At 43.1% G+C, this 18,101-nt stretch overlaps 1 protein-coding gene and 1 pseudogene across 1 annotated transcript in view; one reads left to right on the top strand and one right to left on the bottom strand.

Annotated features, from left to right (window-relative positions):
* The window catches only part of CD38 (CD38 molecule), a 49,322-nt gene extending 45,110 nt beyond the window's left edge, over positions 1 to 4,212 (top strand). Inside the window, exon 8 of the mRNA XM_046657569.1 lies at positions 968 to 4,212. Coding sequence (XP_046513525.1) covers positions 968 to 1,031 — 64 coding nt within the window. The 3' untranslated portion in view covers positions 1,032 to 4,212. The remainder of the gene's footprint in view (positions 1 to 967) is intronic.
* Positions 4,213 to 13,982: 9,770 nt separating this feature from the next.
* Positions 13,983 to 14,626, bottom strand: LOC124236917 (hypoxanthine-guanine phosphoribosyltransferase-like; annotated as a pseudogene).
* Positions 14,627 to 18,101: the final 3,475 nt, after the last annotated feature.

The following is an 18,101-nucleotide window of genomic DNA, read 5'->3' as shown; positions in this document are numbered from 1 at the left end:
TTCTCTTCACTTAATATAAAGCAAAGGTGACTTCAAAAATCCTAAATAATCTTAGAAGGATTCTTTTCCATAGGAAGAGGATATCCATCCCCCCCCCCCCCCCCAAGAATGTATTCATGTCGGGTATCCTAGGTTACTGTATTGGTGAGGATGGAGTGACTCTAAACTTAGAGTCACTGTGCCCAACTGGTCATGATGGTTGGCTAGAGATGAGCCTGAGATGGCCCATCCCAGAAGCCCAGGGATGCTGGTAGCTGCGTCTAAAGATCTCTCTCTTTCTTGACTTACAGTTAGCAAAATCAGATTCAGTTCCAGTTTAATGAACCACTTTCCCCATTATCCACTCCCCTCCTCCAAGTGCCAGACACTCCAGTTGGACCCTGTCACTTTGTTATCTTATATTTATGACAAATGAGAGTCATTCACCTGCTAGATATTTATCTTGGATTAGTTCTGTGCAAAGGAAGTGTTATTCTCCAGCTGATGGCTTCCAGCCTTTGCCCAGAGTCTATAGCCTCTGTGCCACCTCTGATGCTTTGAGCCAACACCCCTCAAGGAGCTTTTGAAGAGAAGAAAGCAAATCATCAATGGAAAATATGGGGGTCCCTCATCTCGGGTTTCTCCTTCTGCTGTTTTTGATCATCAGCTGACATTCATAGCACATATCTGTGACATACAAGAGCCAGACATTTGTTTTCATCTCCACATATTATCATCAAGCATGCCTTCTCAGTATTTATTTCTATGGCTTTACAAGTGAAATGAAATGAAATTGGACCAGACTTTAAGTCATTCCATCTTGCACTTGACCTTTCTCCGTGTTGACACTGTAAGAGAGAAGCTTGCATGGGTGCTAAGTGTTCCATGCGTACTTTTGTTGCTAACGAAGGGGCTACTTTCATTGGTGAATTGAACCATAGATGTATTGAACTTCCTCTTGATCTATTCTTTTGCTTTCTTTCCATAGGCCTGTCAGGTTTCTTCAGTGTGTGAAAAATCCTGAGCATCCATCTTGCACATCTGGGATATGAGCCAATCGCATGGTTGTTTCAGATCTTTGAGCCCTTGCAGTCTACATCAACGTGCATGACTCAGTAGACACTCTGGTGGAGAACAAAGGACTTGAAGGGATCCTCTGTCATAGCGTCAACACCAGAGATGGAAGCCTTTTCCCCTAAAGTCCTAAAAGGACTCAAGTTACCGGCATAGTTTTTATTTTGATAGCTTAAAAATCAAGAAAAAAATTAATTTTATAAAATTAGAATGAAATTTTTGTATTAATTTATTTCATTTTAACTTTCATATGATGCTTTTATGTTGTTTGTATGTTGATAACATTCTTTCTGTTGAAAAATGACCACATCAAATCTCTCTTATTGGTAGAGGCAAGGGAAGAAAGGTAAATGCTCAAGCTGTTCAGAAAATGTTACATTTCCAATTGAATGACCTTGTGTTGATATATTTTTGTACCCTTCCTATGGAGAGTTAAATTATAAATGCCGTGGTTATGGGTCATTTGGGAAAAGTATTCTGTAGGATATAAGCTACCCCTCTACTTGGTGCTTTATTTCCAATCCTTCCAACAGCCCTATAAAGTTGATATTATTACCTCGCATTTGTTAGATGAGAAAATGGAAGCTCAGAGAGGTTACATAATTTGCCTAAAGTCAAGGTAGAGGCTGAATTTGAACTCAGCTCTGTCTGACTCCAAAGTACCTGTGCTCTCTCTTTTAAGATATTTTTGGTATTTCTCAATACCAAACTGACAGTGCCTTATGTTCTCTTCTAATAAATGCATGTTGGATTAAATTGAATACTGTAGAATCTGGAATGTGATTTTTCTGGATGGCTTCAGATGCATGTTTTCCCTCCTCTTCCTCCTCCTTGTGTTCATTGTCTCACACATGTAGTGGGCAGTTAAAATAGATTTGTTCCTGGTACTGCAGTTTATGTTTTGCCCTTTTTTCTTGATCAGTCTTGCTTGGGGATTATCACTTTTATTACTTTTTCAGGAACCTAATCTTTAGCTTTGTTGATTTTTTCTTTCTATTTAATTGGTTTTCACTCTTCTCTTTATTATTAGAGATATAGAAATTCCTTCTAATTTCTTTGGGTTTCTTTATTGAGCTTCTTGAGATGGAAGCTTAGAGCATTGATTTTTCAGCCTGTTTTCTTTCCTTATACATACATTTCAGTACTACAAATTTTCCTCTGAGTGCTGCTTTAGCTGCAGCTCTTAAATTATGATGTCTCTTTCATTATCATTCAGTTAAAAATACTTTCTAATTTCATTGCTATTTAGAAAGATGTTGCTAAATTTTTAAACATCTGGAGATTTTCTATTGTTTTTTTTAAAACATAGATGCATTAAATGAGGAATTAAAAAACTAATTTGATACTCCTTTGGGGAACCCACTTTGTTTGTCAAAAACATCATAAATTTTGGAGTCAGGCATTTCTGGATTTGTATTTTGGCATCACTCTGTGATCCTGAACAAAACACCTAACCTCTCTGAACTTAAGCTTCCTTGCCACTCAAATAAGGGTTATGAACTTACCCCTGTTAAAGTGGGGTGAGAAGTAAAGAAGATGACAAAAGCTGACAGTCTGGCGCAGTGCCTTGTATGGAAGCAAGCACTCAACCAAGGTTGGCTCCTTTTCTGCCTGCCCCTGGTTGACAATCTAGTTCTCTTCAGGAGCCCTTGCACCTAAAGCCCCTGTGGTCAGTCCAGGGATTGTTTACTAGCCCCTTCTGAACATCTCATGGGAATGTGGTCTTGGCTGAACATTAGGATTGGTGCTTGGGGCCAGTTCAGACTTGCCACAAATTTCAATTAACTCTACCTGCAGAATGTCTTCAGAAATAAGGTTCTACTAATCCACTGGGTGATCTGGCTGTTTTTCGCTCCAGACTCTGCTTTATTATTGGGCTAGCTTGCTGATTTCTGGACTTTCTAATATACTTTCCTTGTTCACCAGGATACCCCTTGGAGTGGCTGCCTGTGCCAGAAAAATTTTGTTCTTTACGTACACTTCCAAAGATGAAGCAGAGTAGAAATTAATTTGTAAGATGCTTCCCCCAAGAAGACTCATTTGAGTGTTCAAGTTCAAAGTTGGTGGAGACCTAAGAGGTGGCTGGTCCTAAGGTTTTCACACTGTGCCACAGAGGGCCTCAGGGAGTCCTGGAGATGGCTAGGGGCTGGGTGCTCTTTTCTCCCTGTACCACCTCTGTATCCTCACTACCATGATGCCCCTCTCTCTCTAGTTCCAACTCTGTACCTTTGCCATTGACCATGCAGCTATCTCTAGCCATGAGGACTTTCTGGCCTACTGATAGAAATAGATCTTCCATATCACTCTTCTTCTAAGTGATGTCTCTACTGAATGACTGATAGCTCATAAACTGCATGCTTTATTCATAACCCTGCTACTCCCTGTGTCCCACTGCATTATTATTTGTTCTTGAAAATCCTCTTACCAGCCGAACTTGCATCCACCATCATACTAACTCAAAGGCTGCGGGAATGACCCAGGCCCTAATTTCCATTTTCTAATTCCCTAAGACTATTTTTTTCCTGTAATGGTTCCTGACGTTATAATGTTTGAGGCACACTTTTAAATACAGTTCTGAAATTTTAGACTGAATACTTTAAAGGATACACACACACACACACACATATGTATGTGTTGGTGTGTACAATATATGTATATACTTTCGTAATTCAAAAACCATTTGTCTCAATCCACAGTAATTCCTCATTCAATGGATTCTCCTTTAGCCCTGCATCACTGTGTTGACTTGTTTAGTGTCTTTTATATACCTGGTAGACAAAGCCAGGTGTATATCAAATATTTTGGCATAACACATTCTTGTTTGGGCTTTGGCTTTGGCTTTGGCTTGACAGCTTTCTGTGCCTTTAGCTCTCATTGGAAACAAGCTCAGCCCATGTCTGCACACTCCCTGATAGATGGATGCAGCAAGAGTAGCGTCGCCTTACTTCTTGGCATCCCACTGCTCTTTAAAACAATTCCTAAGACTGTGACTTGCGTTTCTTGGGTAGAATCTGTACTGCATAGAAGGAGACTCTGTTTTGTTTGTTTGTTTGTTTGTTTGTTTTGAGGAAGATTAGCCCTGGGCTAACTACTGCCAGTCCTCCTCTTTTTGCTGAGGAAGCCTGGCCCTGAGCTAACATTGTGCCCATCTTCCTCTACTTTATATGTGGGATACCTACCACAGCATGGCGTGCCAAGCGGTGCCATGTCCGCACCTGGGATCTGAACCAACGAACCCCAGGCCGCCGAGAAGCAGAACGTGCAAACTTAACCGCTGCGCCACCGGGCCGGCCCCGAGACTCTGTTTTTGTGCATTTTTAAAAGGCGAGTAGTTATATGCACTAGATAAATGTTACGTATGGCAAATTAAAGTTGTATAAAGTAAAATGTGAAAGTAAACCTAGAGTATGATATAACTTTAAAAGACGTTTTATAAATGCAATTAACTCAGACATTTGCCACAGTTTTTTAAAAATAAGCAATTAATCTATACTACTAAGAATCATCATTTAATGTGTGTGTATATATACATATATATATATTTTTTAACAATCCATCAGGGACTTAGTACCTGGGTGCCACCCCAAGAGGCAGTGGTTAGCTGGCTCTCAGCGCACGCACGCAAAGTACAGAAGGCTTTGAACTAGTCCCTGATAGAGCATTTATCCTTGAACTTGACTCACATAGGTGCACATTGCCATTCTCATCCTCTGATCGACGTGCAAGTGGCACAAGCTAGTGAAAACCATGGAATTAAGAGACAGTTTATTAACTGGGCAAGTTCCTGAACGTTTGTGAATCTCCAATTTGGAATGTATTGTTAACAGACAAATGAATTATACAAACAATAAAAGAATAATAAAGGACTTTGTGGAATTACTCTTTTAAAAACACTTGTCTCTGCAAATTCTGCATGACCTCACTTATATGTGGAATCTAAAAAAGTTGGACTTATAGCAAGAGCGAGTAGAATGGTGGTGACCAGTGGCTGGGGTTGGAAGTGGGGAAGATGCTGGTCAAAGGGTGCAAATTTTCAGTTAAAAGATGGCTAAGTTCCGGAGACCTCATGTACAGAGTGGTGACTATAGTTAATAATACTGTATTGTATGCTTGGAATTTGCTAAGAGAGTAGATCTCAAGGGATCTCGCCACGTGCACAAAAGGTCACGATGTGAAGTAATGGATATGTTAAGTTGCTTAATTGTGATAATCATTTCACAATGTATATGTATACCAAAACATCACATCGTGCACCTTAAATATGTATTTATTTGTCAGTCATACCTCAAAAAAGCTGGGGAAAAAACCCTAAAACAGTTATCTCTTGGGTGAAAGGAAGAATTAAATAAGTTGATGATGGACTGCCAAAGGCAACAGGTCTTCTCATTTACCCCCACCCCAAGATCAAGAGAGTTGGGCAGGTAACGAGAGGACAGATCGTCATGCTGGGTGTGTCATGTGGGTGAGGGAGGTGGGAATAGATGCCCAGGAGAGGTCAAACTTACAGTCTGTTGAAGCCCTGAAAGTGCTCACTCCCTCCTCTTTATCCTTAGAGACATCAGAGAAGCAACAGTGCTGTTTGCTCTTCAGCAAGAACCTCAGATTTGAGAATCACATGAGGACACACCCTTGTTCTCTATTAACAAAACTCATCTTGAGGGGCTGGCCCCATGGCTGAGTGGTTAAGTTCGTGCGCTCCGCTTTGGCGGCCCAGGGTTTTGCTGGTTCGGATCCTGTGTGTGGACATGGCAGCGCTCGTCAAGCCATGCTGAGGCAGCGTCCCACATAGCACAACCAGAGGGACCTACAACTAGAATACACAACTATGTGCTGGGGGGCTTTGGGGAGAAGAAGAAAAAAAAAAGATTGGCAACAGTTGTTAGCTCAGGTGCCAATCCTTAGGGGGAAAAAAAAGAAAAGAAAAAAAAAAGAGCTACATTTCAAAAAAAAAGTAAAGAAAATTCATCTTGAGACCTTCCAGGAGTCTATGTAATAACACAGTGAAATGCGTAATTCTTAATAATGTATATAAACGTGAAACAACGTTTAAAGGCTTGACACACAAAGCAGACCTGTAGAGGAGAGAAAACTAACATGTGTTGTACTGGGCACATCACATATTACATCAGCAAGAATACAACTCTGGCTGGAAATAAATTTTCCAGAGAATATCAGATGCTCATAGGTTCTCCAGGAGGGCAAGAAAATAGTTTGGAAACCACTTAATCAAGAGCACATCCAAAATCACTCCACAGACTGGTCAGGTAGACAAGTCATTCTTGCCCTAAGGACACTCAGCTGTCACTATGTCACCACCAGACGTGGCCACTGATGTTTCTGGGAATAGAAATAAACACAGCGGATGGCGCATGGTAGATAGCATATGGAGTGTGGTGCCTGCCTCCTTGGTTTACCAATCTCAGATTCACAGTCGCATAGATCCGTTTGATGTATGGGGCCTAATACATGTAAAATGCCAGAACAGAGCTCAGTTTCTCTACTTGTAAAATGGGGGTGATGGTAGTGCCTACCTCTTTCACTTGTTTCGAGACATACAATTCTCAGAACAGTGTTTAACACATAGAGCTCTATAACGTTGGCTTTTTACGTTAAAAAAAAAATGTTGGAACCCATTTTTATTCTGGAGGAAATTCCTTGATAAGCCTCGTTGGTTTAGAAGCTGAGACCCTGAGATTCTGGGAGCGATGGAGAAGAGGTTGGGGAATGGCCCTCTTGCCAACCAGCAGGGTCAGCCACACTCTCACAAGCTTTGGCTCGTCCTAGATGGTTAGTATCTGCCCACCTGAGAGGACTGGGCCAGGTGTGCTCCGAAAGCCTTCACTAATGGGGCCGGCCCGCTGGCGCAGCGGTTAAGTGTGCACATTCCGATTCCTGGCAGCCCGGGGTTCACTGGTTCGTATCCTGGGTGCAGACATGGCACAGTTTGGCAAAAGCCATACTGTGGTAGGCATCCCATGTATAAAGTAGAGGAAGATGGGCATGGATGTTAGCTCAGGGCCAGTCTTCCTCAGCAAAAAGAGGAAGATTGGCAGTAGTTAGCTGAGGGCTAATCTTCCTCAAAAAAAAAAAAAAAAAAAACCAAAACGAAAGCCTTCATTAAGAGCTGGCTCCCATCCTGAGCTGGATGTTGACAAACAGTATCAATAGGACCCTCTCCCCCTGCCAAATCTAAGAATTTCACATTTGTAATTTTCATTCTTCAAGCTCACCAAGAGTTCAACAACCTCCCCTGGCATTGATGCCAATCCGAGGCCCTGCTCTCCTGACCAGGGGCCCACTACTACTCTGGTGACAGTAAAGGTGCGCAGCTCTCCTTGGTAGAATGAGATCAGAAGACAAAATGTCCTGGAAGTACAAGTTCCCTCCCAGTATAATGAGCAAATGGAAAGAACATTGCAAAAGGGTAAGACTGAGAAGAAATGGGGTAGCTAACCCACGCCTTCGGTGCAAGAACAAATCTCCCTTTGTGAATGATACTTAGCAACCAGTCCAGTTTCCACAGACTTGTCTTCCAGGGACGGTCCCTGAACGGGTAGAATAATCAGTTCCAAGTTGACTGCTGGAGGGAGAAAAGCCCCTTCGGGAGCCACTAAGTCTCAGTCCCTCTTAGTTGCTCAGTCTTATGACTTAACCTGGCCCTGGGCCATAGAAGTCACAAGCTGCTCCCGGCACAGCTTCCTTGGACTGGCGATGGGGGAGGAAGGAAGCACTGTGGGGTCGAGTTAGGTCCTTCCTACAGTCAGCATTCTAGAACATGGGGATAAGTCATTGACTCCGGGCTGTCAGATGGGATCATTTTAAAGACCTGTTGTTTTTTTGCGTTACCTGTGATCATTAACACATCAAATGCTTTCACAGTAAAAGTAACAAAATAGACATTTCTGTAATAACTTATTGCAGAAGCATGACAGAATCATGGGGGAATGTTACGGGTGCAGAGCAATGACTCAACCTCTTCCCTTGACTAGTGAAGAAACTGAGTCCTCCTGGGAGTCGTAGAGGGTGGGTGTTGAGTTGGAGGCAGTAGCTTAGGAACCAAGGTTTTCCTTACTCGATGGCTCCCTTTTATACGACAAAGCCTAAGAAACCTCAACTGAGAGTGGTGAAGATTGCTGACTGTTGTGTAATATCTTTTTCTGGTAATAAATAGTATTCTCCCCCGCCCCCCCCCCCCCATTTTTAATTAGGAATGTGGTTTCCTGGCCACGGAATATATTCCCATCTAAGCAGCGGGCTCTGGCCCATGGGAGGTGAGTGGACATGATCAATGCAATTGCCTGGTCATCGTAAAGACAAAGACACTTGCCTGGGATTTCCCTTTTTTCCCCTTTCCTTTGCTGAAAAACACTGAAACTCCAGCAGCAGCCTTGGACCTAGAGCTGGAAGCCCCAGGCAGAGGATGGCAAATCTGAATGGTGATAGAGCAGGGACCTCTCCTTCCCTTCCCCCATCCTGATCCACTTTCACCCAGAATCTCAGTGCCATGATGGCAAGCTTTGGTCTGTTTTGTTCATTGCTTCATCCTCAACCCCGGGCACACAGTAGAAACTCAAAAGTATTTGCTTTCAGAGCTCTTGTCTCTAGGACACTATTGGATTCTTGCCTCAGCATCTCAGTTCCTTCTTCCAGACTTGGCTTTGCTGGCTGCTTCAGCCTCACTATTAAATAATTGATTTACTATTTACTCATTCAGTCACCAATATTAGTTGATCCTTTTCTTCGTGCTAGGTGCTAGTGATAGAATATTGATAGAAACAGACATAGGCTACCTTTGGGGAGCTTATGGCCTATCCCTGTGGATACAAGCGGGGATCTCTTTCCTGCAGCTCGGACTTGGCCAAAGGCATTCCCTTATCCTTCTTGGCAGCAGCCCACTGTGTTTGCTGGGAAACGAGTCTTTCAGGAGGGCTGGGAATGAGATGGGTGAGACTGGCCAGGACATAGACGGGCGCCACGAGCACAAAACACACTGCTGGATGGCAGGAGGTGGATGACAAAATCTTCCAAAAGGGGAGATTGATAGTTTTCCTTTAAAATGGTTTTATTAACCAAGTTACTGTTTCTTTAATGTAAGCAATACAGATAATAAAAAATAAAAATAAAATCATTGATGATCTTACCACCCAGGGGTAATCACTGCTAACATCTCGTGTATATATTGTACACTTTTCGTGGTAACCACGTATTTCATGTAAATCAGACATGTACCTCCTAAGAAACAGTTTTTTCACATTTTAGAATTTCTGAAACCAGGATGTATCTTAGAACGAATGTATTTAGAAAGCAATATGTCATGGTTTAATTGGCAGTGTCTTTCTTCTTAATGATGAATAAATTAGTCCATCTTATAATTGATGACATCTTAGATCTAATGAAATAGATATACATTTAGAGAAATGGGATCATGCCGTATTACCTTACAGCGACCTGAAAATTTCAATTACTACGTTATGAACATTATCCTATGTCAATAAATAGGGTACTGGGGCTGGCCCCGTGGCCAAGTGGTTGGGTTCGCATGCTCCGCTGCAGGCAGCCCAGTGTTTTGTTGGTTCGAATCCTGGGCACGGACATGGCACCGCTCATCAAACCACACTGAGGCAGCGTCCCACATGCCACAACTAGAAGGACACACAGCAAAGAATATACAACTATGTACTGGGGGGCTTTGGGGAGAAAAAGGAAAAAATAAAACTTAAAAAAAGTCTTAAAAAAATAAATAAATAGGGTTCTACATTGTCATTTTTAATTTGTGAAGAATATTCCACCACATGGTTGTATCGTAACTTACTTATCCATTCCTTATTTTGACATATTTATTTTATTTCTATGTTTTGAAAAGAGCCATAGTGGTGCCGGCCTGGTGGTGTAGTGGTTAAATTCGCATGCTCTGCTTTGGTGGCCCAGGGTTTGTGGGTTTGGATCCCAGGCACGGACCTATGCACCACTCATCAAGCCATCCTGTGGTGGCATCCCACATACAAAATAGAGGAAGACGGGCACAGATGTTAGCTCAATGGCAATGTTCCTCAAGGAAAAGAGGAAGGCTGGCAACAGATATTAGCTCAAGGCCAATCTTCCTCAGAGAAAAAAAATAAGCCATAGTGGAGGAGGAGGCAGTATGTAGTTGGGGAGGCTATCCATGTTTAGGGGCAAGACTTATATGGGACTTTCTGTACCTTCTGCTCAGTTTTGGTGTGAACTTAAAACTGCTCTTTTTAAAAAGTCTATTAAAGAGAAATTATAAAAAAAAAAAAGAAACATTATGAACAATGCAAGTCGCATGGTGTCAGCCCCAAATTCAAGCAGTAGAGAAATACCTCCTGATCGGGGAACTGCAAATTCCCATTGCAAAGAAATGTGCATCAGGATCAGGAGGAATTTGTGGTTACTGTTTTGCCATTGACCACACTTGGGAAGGTATTAAACAGGGCAGAGATATGATCAGATTTGCAACATGGAAAGATCACCCTGGTGACTTTATAGAGAATGAATTGGAAAGTAGCTTCGCTGGACGTCGAAAGACTGTCAAGAAGCTATGGCCACAATCCTAGCGGGCAGTGGGAGTCTGAAGAAGGATGAGTGACTAAGAATCTGAGAAGGAGCAGCCGGAGCCATAGAAGGAAAGCCAATTAGAAAAGAAGAGAGGAGGGGAAAGGTTGGAAGATGACTGAAATGTCAGAAGATGGAAATAAAAATAACCTTGGACAGAAAAGAAGCCCTTGTATTTGGCCACAAGGAGGTTGAGGCAACCTTTCTGGAACATTCTGAGGGCTAGAGGGGCTTGGGGAATTTATGGGAGGTTTAATGAAGTAAAGGACTTCAGAATGCTCTAAATCTACTCAAAGACGCCTGAGAGATGCCAGGCTGCTGGTGCTTCCCCTCGACGGAGGAGGGGTTGACTGCAAACCCCTCAGAGCGCTTTGTGCGCTTCAGTGTGCTGGTGACAAGGACGGACTCGGCAAATGGAGCCCACTGGAGGTGTGGGAATCCGCAGAAAGGCCACGTCTCACCCAGGGAGCCGTTTTTGAATAAGAAATTACCCCTGTCTATCTTCGAGCACTGAGAAGAAGGTGACTAAGATCAGTGGTGACAATCCGGGGAGCTCGTGGCCCTGTCTGTCTGCAGGCCACTCCGGCACCACCTTCTGCCTCCGCCTCCCTCCACCCCAGCCTTCTGGCTTCCCCAGCGCTTGCTCTTGCCATCACCCCTCAGCACACGCTGTTCTCGGCCTGGCACACTGTCCGGCAGCAATATTTAATGGTTGAGTAAGGCTGCGGGCGAGACACTGGGCTTGATTCCCGCTGAGCCTCTTGTGAGTTGTGTGACCTCAGCCAACGTTCCCTGGGCCTCGGCGTCCGTAAGCATAAAATGATAAGGCCTGGCTTGCTATAATTCAGTGATTCAATAAACGGCTACAATAAACGGCCGCCGTTATTATTATCGTCGTTGTTATTTTCTAGAGCTTGTTCGGCCTTGCAGAGTCCCTGTTTGAGACAGGAAGGGGGAGAGTGAGAACAAAGTGCCGCTAGGGGGCAGCACGGAGCCTTCCGGGAACGCAGGTTCAGGACCACACTGGGAGTGTTCTGGCTCATTCACCCTTGGCTGGAAGCTTCTCGTGCTTCAGTTTCCTGGTCTATAAACTGGGGTTAATAATAATAACTGCTTTGTTGGGTTGCTGGGAGGCTAAGAATTAGTAAAGATTAGATTTATCTTCCAATGACAGAAACCCCGTAATAACAGTGGGTTAAATCTGAAGATTTTATTTCCCTCTCAGGTACAAGCCCAGAGGGCAGTGGCCTGGGGCTGGTCGGATGGGTCTGCTCTGTAAGGTCCTCAGAGACCTGACCTCTTTCCTCTTCACTACACGGCCATGCTCTCATTTTCGTGATCCAGGGTGGCTCTCCAGCCCATCGAATCTGTGCTCCAAGCAGCAGGAGGAAGGAAAAAGGACGACAAAGAGCCAAAGAGTAAATCTGCACTGTCTCTTGAGAAAGTTTCCAGAAAGCCGCCCTAGGACACTTCTGATGACACCCCCCTGGGCAGAACTTACTCACGGGACTTCACCCGCCAGAAAGAAGGCCGGAAAATGAGGGCTTTATTCTGTCCAGCTGTGAACAAGCTAAAAGTGCTACTTCTTTAGCTGAAGGCAAGATTGGGTATTGGAGAGACAGCCAGCTGGTTGTGGCACTTATGTGCCATTTAGTCCTTGGCACATATAAGTGAGCAACAGATGTCTGTTATCGTCATTATTATTATCCTATGACATATGCTTTGCTTCTATGAGGACAAGTGTGGTTTCCTCAGTAGAAAGACACAGCTCCAAGGTTCCTGGGACTCCGCGGTTCTGGTCCTTGGAGGCCAAGAGCAGTCCTTGTGACTGTGAGGCTGGATGTGTTCTTCAAGATATCCCGCCAAAGTCTTCACCCAGGTGTTTTAAATTACATGACATTGTTATTTCTATAAATTGGGACATATACTCTTTGGAATGTTTAGGGCGAAAATGTCTACGGTCTTCATTTCAAATAGAGTCTAGGGCTGGCCCGGTGGCCAAGTGGTTAAGTTCACGCGCTCTGCTTCAGTGGCCCAGGGTTTCGCAGGTTCGGATCCTGGGTGCGGACATGGCACCACTCGTCAGGCCATGCTGAGAGAGCATCCCACATAGCACAATCAGAGGACCTACAACTGGAATATACAACCAGGCACTGGGGGGCTTTGGGGAGAAGACGGGAAAAAAAATGAAAAAAGAAGATTGGCAACAGATGTTAACTCAGGTGCCAATCTTTAAGAAAAAAATAACAATAAAATAGAGTCTAGTCTTTGAATTGAATAGAAAGATTGTTGTGTAGTTTAAAAAATACCTGAGAGAAATATATTTTATCTGAATAAGTTATGGATACAAGAAAAAGTGTTGGTAGAATTAGATGGAAAGCCGCATAAAAGATAAAGTGTTTGAATATGTAGGTATTAACATGGGGTTTTCCTCTTGAGTTAATTTAACTCAAGTAAGACATTAAATCATGAGATGTCACCAAATTGGGCAGGTGCATGTATGTTTTGAATCAGAAACTTCAAAGCGAATATGACGCTTCAGAGCCAGGTGAAGAGCGCTTTCCACGTCCATTCTGTCCGGCAGAGTCAGGCGAGGCCGAGATGAGAGAGTCACTGAGGGCGCAAAATTTCAGGAAGCATCCCTCTCAGGGTCCTGGAAGAACCATGGGGGCCTCATTCACCTCACCCTAGTCCTGGCCCTGCCGTTTTTTGGTTGACTTTTTATGAAGACAATCTTTACTTTAAGGATTTTGCATTGAAAAATTCAAAATGTGTAAAGGTTGTGGAATATACTGCTTAATATTTGAAGGAACCATGGAAGAAGACTCACCAGAAATAATCTGAACAAATGGGACAATTCGGTTAATGCTATTGAAACACCGCTAAAATACTTCCAGGAAACATGGTTTATGCAATAAAATAAAACCACTTGGATCCTGTCAGATAAGAAAATTGACTTCTTACTTTTCAAAGTGGGAATAATTAACAATATTCAATTACCTCTATTCTTTTCATGAATTCACAACTACATAAAAATTAATATAGATATTAATAATATAATATATCTTCCCTAAATGTTTCTTATAGGGTTGTTTTGTTTTGTTTTTTAAGAGGTTTTTCATTCACAAGTTAAACAACGATCCATCCAAAGTAACTGACGGCCTATTGGCTCGGAGCAAACAACGAGTTCAGGATGGCAGCAACTGCTATTTCTAACATACGAAACAGATAAAATTCTCAGAAGGTGCGTTGCAAAAAGCTCTACTCCACAAAACTGGAACATTGACAATTTTCCTGGTGATGTCAGTGGTACTCCAGATGTCCCCAAATCCTGCTACTCAACTTGAACTCTCATTTTAGGCTTTGTATTTTGCTTTTCCAGTTTTGCTAATGAGACAAACATGAGTGATATCCTTGATGTATTAGTTATAGTCAAGGGCACATCCTATAACAAATTGGTCTGGAATTTCAAATCCAACACAATCTGTCCTACATCCAATAGTTCGGTGGGGGGATCTCTTTCACAGCAAACTTCCAACGCTGACCATCTTTGGATTATACTGCTTGACTAAGGAAAGCAAGATTTGCATTATTTTGCTGATGTCAATTATATCTTTAGTAATCAAGACATTCTTTCCAGTTAAAGTTGCAAAATCATCTCCATAAATTACGTTTATGGTCCCAATTGAATGGTCATTAAGGTAGCTCTTCAGTCTGATAAAATCTGCAGTCATGGGATGGATATATCACTATTTCTGTTCAGGGCTTTGGTGTAATCCAGCAAGTCAGCAGAGAATTTACAGCCCCCCACCCCCACCCCAGGGCATGCACAGGGCTGCCATGTGATAGCCTCCCATCTTCATAGAATTTCAAGAGTAAGCCACTTTGTCCTGTCCACAATTAGTCCATGAAAAATAAATACTCTTTCTAAAATATCAGTGTAATGATTAGACATACAAAATACATCTAGGTCATAATCTGGTTGAGCGTCACTAATCATGATGCAGGACTGTGGGCCGCCATGATGGAACCGGCTAAGGAGGAGGAGCACAAAAGATTGTTGTTACCTAGCTGTTTGAAATTCTCATGTTGTTAACATGGGTTGGATGACCAGGCCATCTCACAGCAGCCCGTGTAACCCCTTAACTGGACTGGTTTAGTAGAAAGGGCACTGGACTTGAACACAGGGTGGCCAATTTGTCTTGGTTTGCCTTGGACTGTCCCAATATTAGCACTGAAAGTCCCTCACCCTCACAACCGCCTCAGTCACAGGCAAGTGCAACAATTGGTCATCCTAACTTGGTCACAGACTCCCAAGTCTGCCGTTAACTAGTTGTGTGACCTTGAGCATGTTGCTTCGTTTCTCAAAATTTGTTTCCTCAGGGGTAAAATAGAGGGAGGGGCACCTCTCTTCCAGGCCTGCTGTGAAGACTCAGGAGGAAAACCATGCCTCATCCTTGCTTCTGGCATCAAGGCGCTGCTCACTCCAGGGACTCAGTGTAGTGGTCTGCGTCTCGGTGAGAGGGGATCCTCCACCCCACGCTGCCCTGGCTCACTTGCATATCTAAAGTGGTTGTGACTCAGATATTTGTAACCCAGGGACTCTTTTCTCTATTTAATAAGAGAAAATTCTGAGCCTTTGTAGTTTGAGATATTGCCCAACCTGAGGTCCGACATCTGATTACACTGACAAATGTATTTTGTGTTTCGTTACAAGGCTGTAGTATATCTTTGAGTTTTTAATGTATTCAATGTCACATCAGGGGAATTTTTAAGAAAAGTCATTGCTGTTTAAATCCATTTGTAGGAAACCATGTTTTTGAGTTACAACATGAATGTCACCTGATTTTCAAGAAAGAAGAAGCAAGGCCAAGTTTCAAACCTGAGCAAGGGAACTGGGCTTCCCTATTTTCTAAGTCATTAATATTTAAAGGAGCCATAGAAAAAGAATCACTGAAGTAATCTGAACAAAAGGGAAAATTCAGTTAATGCTATTGAAACACTATGAAAATAATTCCAGGCTTTATGACCCAAGCTTATCCCAGACACATAACCTGAGAGCTGGTTCCTGCCTCTGCTGGAAATATTGGGCATTGATTTGAAGGCAACTGGTCAGTTTTCCTGCGTGCTCCATTTTTTATTTACTTTCTTTGCTGAAGACTAATGGCTTTTAATGTATGTCTTTTTAATGTAATGTCTTTGCTGGCTTTGTCAGCAAAGACAAGTGGATAAAAATTCAGAAAGAAGAGGATAATTGTTGCTGGGTGGGTGAACCAAGTGGATGGGCTTTGGGTATAACATTCTGGAAAGTTAAAAATGCCAAACAAAAGCAAGCTCTTCCCTAACTATTTCTTCAAATTCAAGAAGCTCACTCATTTCACATTTTCAGATTACAAAAGTTCAGAGTATCTTAAATTTGGTGTGTTTGTTTTATGTGTTCTTTTTTTCCCTGAAGTCCTGTTACTTATTGACGACATATTTAAAAATTAATGGCCACTTACAGTAGAGGAAATTTGTTATTCTAAATTCTGATATGCCACTGCTTCCCAATTTTATCTGTTAATAAAAGCTTGATGGTGAGTAAAGCCCATCATCTCCACATAAAAAGAAAAAGAAAGCAAAACAAAACATAAGGTAGCTTGTAAAAGAAAAAAATATAGTGGGCAGTAATCAGATTTAGGGGAGACATATGTTGAAGCCAGGAATTGGTATCAGGTTTAGAGCTCACAAGAACAACTTTTACTTAGTCCTGCTCTGTCTCCTGGGTGGTGCTGTGTGACATGGATCAAATCCAGTCACTTATTTGTAGTTTAAACTCCTTCCCTTGAAGATGACCCTCCCTGACCTGTAAGCTCTCTGAGCAAGATGCTTACAGACAGCACACTCCCCCAAAGTCTTCACTGGGTCACTTAGGAATCTCCTTACTGGCAAATGGAAATGTTACCTTTGAAAACTTAGTGGGTAATGTAAGATTTCCCTGTTCAGATATCCTGAGGAATAAAACAGTAAAAAGCACCTGGTGAAGAAATGACGCAAAGTGCGTTCTCAAAAATCGTTAGTTCTCTTCGCTTCTCCCTCCGGTTCAGCCACTCCTCACTTGCTACTTCTCATGGTGAAACCACTGGAGGGATTGTGTCTTTGCATGTAGTCCTACACAGGGCCTTGAAGGATAACCAAGTCACGGTAATAATAAAATTGCAACAACAAGAACAGCAAGGGGCGGGCCCCGCGGCCTAGAGGTTAAGTCCGCGCGCTCTGCTTCGGCAGCCCAGGGTCTCGCGGTTTGGATCCTGGGCGTGGACGTGGCACCGCTCCTCAGGCCATGCTGAGGCAGCGTCCCACATAGCCCAACCAGAAGGACCTACAACTAGAATACACAACTGTGTACTGGGGGGCTTTGGGGAGAAGAAGAAGAAGAAAAAAGATTGGCAACAGATGTTAGCTCAGGTGCCAATCTTAAAAAAAAATTAAAAAGAACAGTAGCAAGAACAGCCCTGTGCTGACCACTCTTGTTCCTTTTTTTTGAAGAAGATTAGCCCTGAGCTAACATCTGTTGCCAATCCTCCTCTTTTTGCTGAGGAAGACTGGCCCTGAGCTAACATCTGTGCGCATCTTCCTCTACTTTATAGGTGAGACGCCTGCCACAGCATGGCTCGCCAAGCGGTGCGTAGGTCTGCACCCAGGATCCAAACTGGTGAACCTGGGGCTGCTGAAGCAGAATGTGGGAACTTAACCGCTGCACCACAGGGCTGGCCCCTGGCCACTCTTGATATGCTCATTATTTCCTTCATCCTCACCACACTCTTGTGAGGTGGCTGCTATTATAAGTCCTTTTAAAAACAGAACAAGGGAGGAACAAAGCTTAGAAAGACTAAATCATGTGCCCAAGGACACCAACGTGAACTGGTGGAGCTTGGCTTTGAACCCAGAGAGTCAGACTCCAGAGCCTAAATCTTAGTCTTTTTTGAGTTGATAAGGAAGGTCTCAACAAATGCACACAGAAGTGGTCAACCATGTGGCACTTTACGGTTGCCAATAGCTTTTACATGCATGGTATCATCTGGGTCTCAGACGCCCTCTGTGACTAGAATGAATGCTCCCATTTTATGGATGGGAAACATCCACTTTATGGACGAGGCCCAGAGAGGTAGAAAGACCTGTCCAAAGTCGCACAGTAAACAAAGTCTGGGTCTTAAACATGAGTCTTCTGAAGCTTAGTCAAGGGAGATTCTTCCGCGGAAATGATGCGAGCTTCAGATGCTCACCTGTAAAGTGAGGGCAGTACCTGGGCACCTGACAGCTATAACACTTACATCTCTGAACAGTGTAGGCACTAAAAGTAAAAAGTCCTATGAGTCAATGCAAGCTTTCAGAAGATCACATTCAGTTGGCGTTTGAAGTTCTCAGAGTTGAAGACTATGCAGGAGGAGAAGGTGCAACTCCGTCCTGAGAGGGCGAAAGAGAGAGAAAAGCCC

This window comes from Equus quagga, chromosome 3 (assembly GCF_021613505.1).
Source record: "Equus quagga isolate Etosha38 chromosome 3, UCLA_HA_Equagga_1.0, whole genome shotgun sequence".
NCBI classification, from domain to species: domain Eukaryota; kingdom Metazoa; phylum Chordata; class Mammalia; order Perissodactyla; family Equidae; genus Equus; species Equus quagga.
This window is presented reverse-complemented; position numbering and strand designations above follow the sequence as displayed.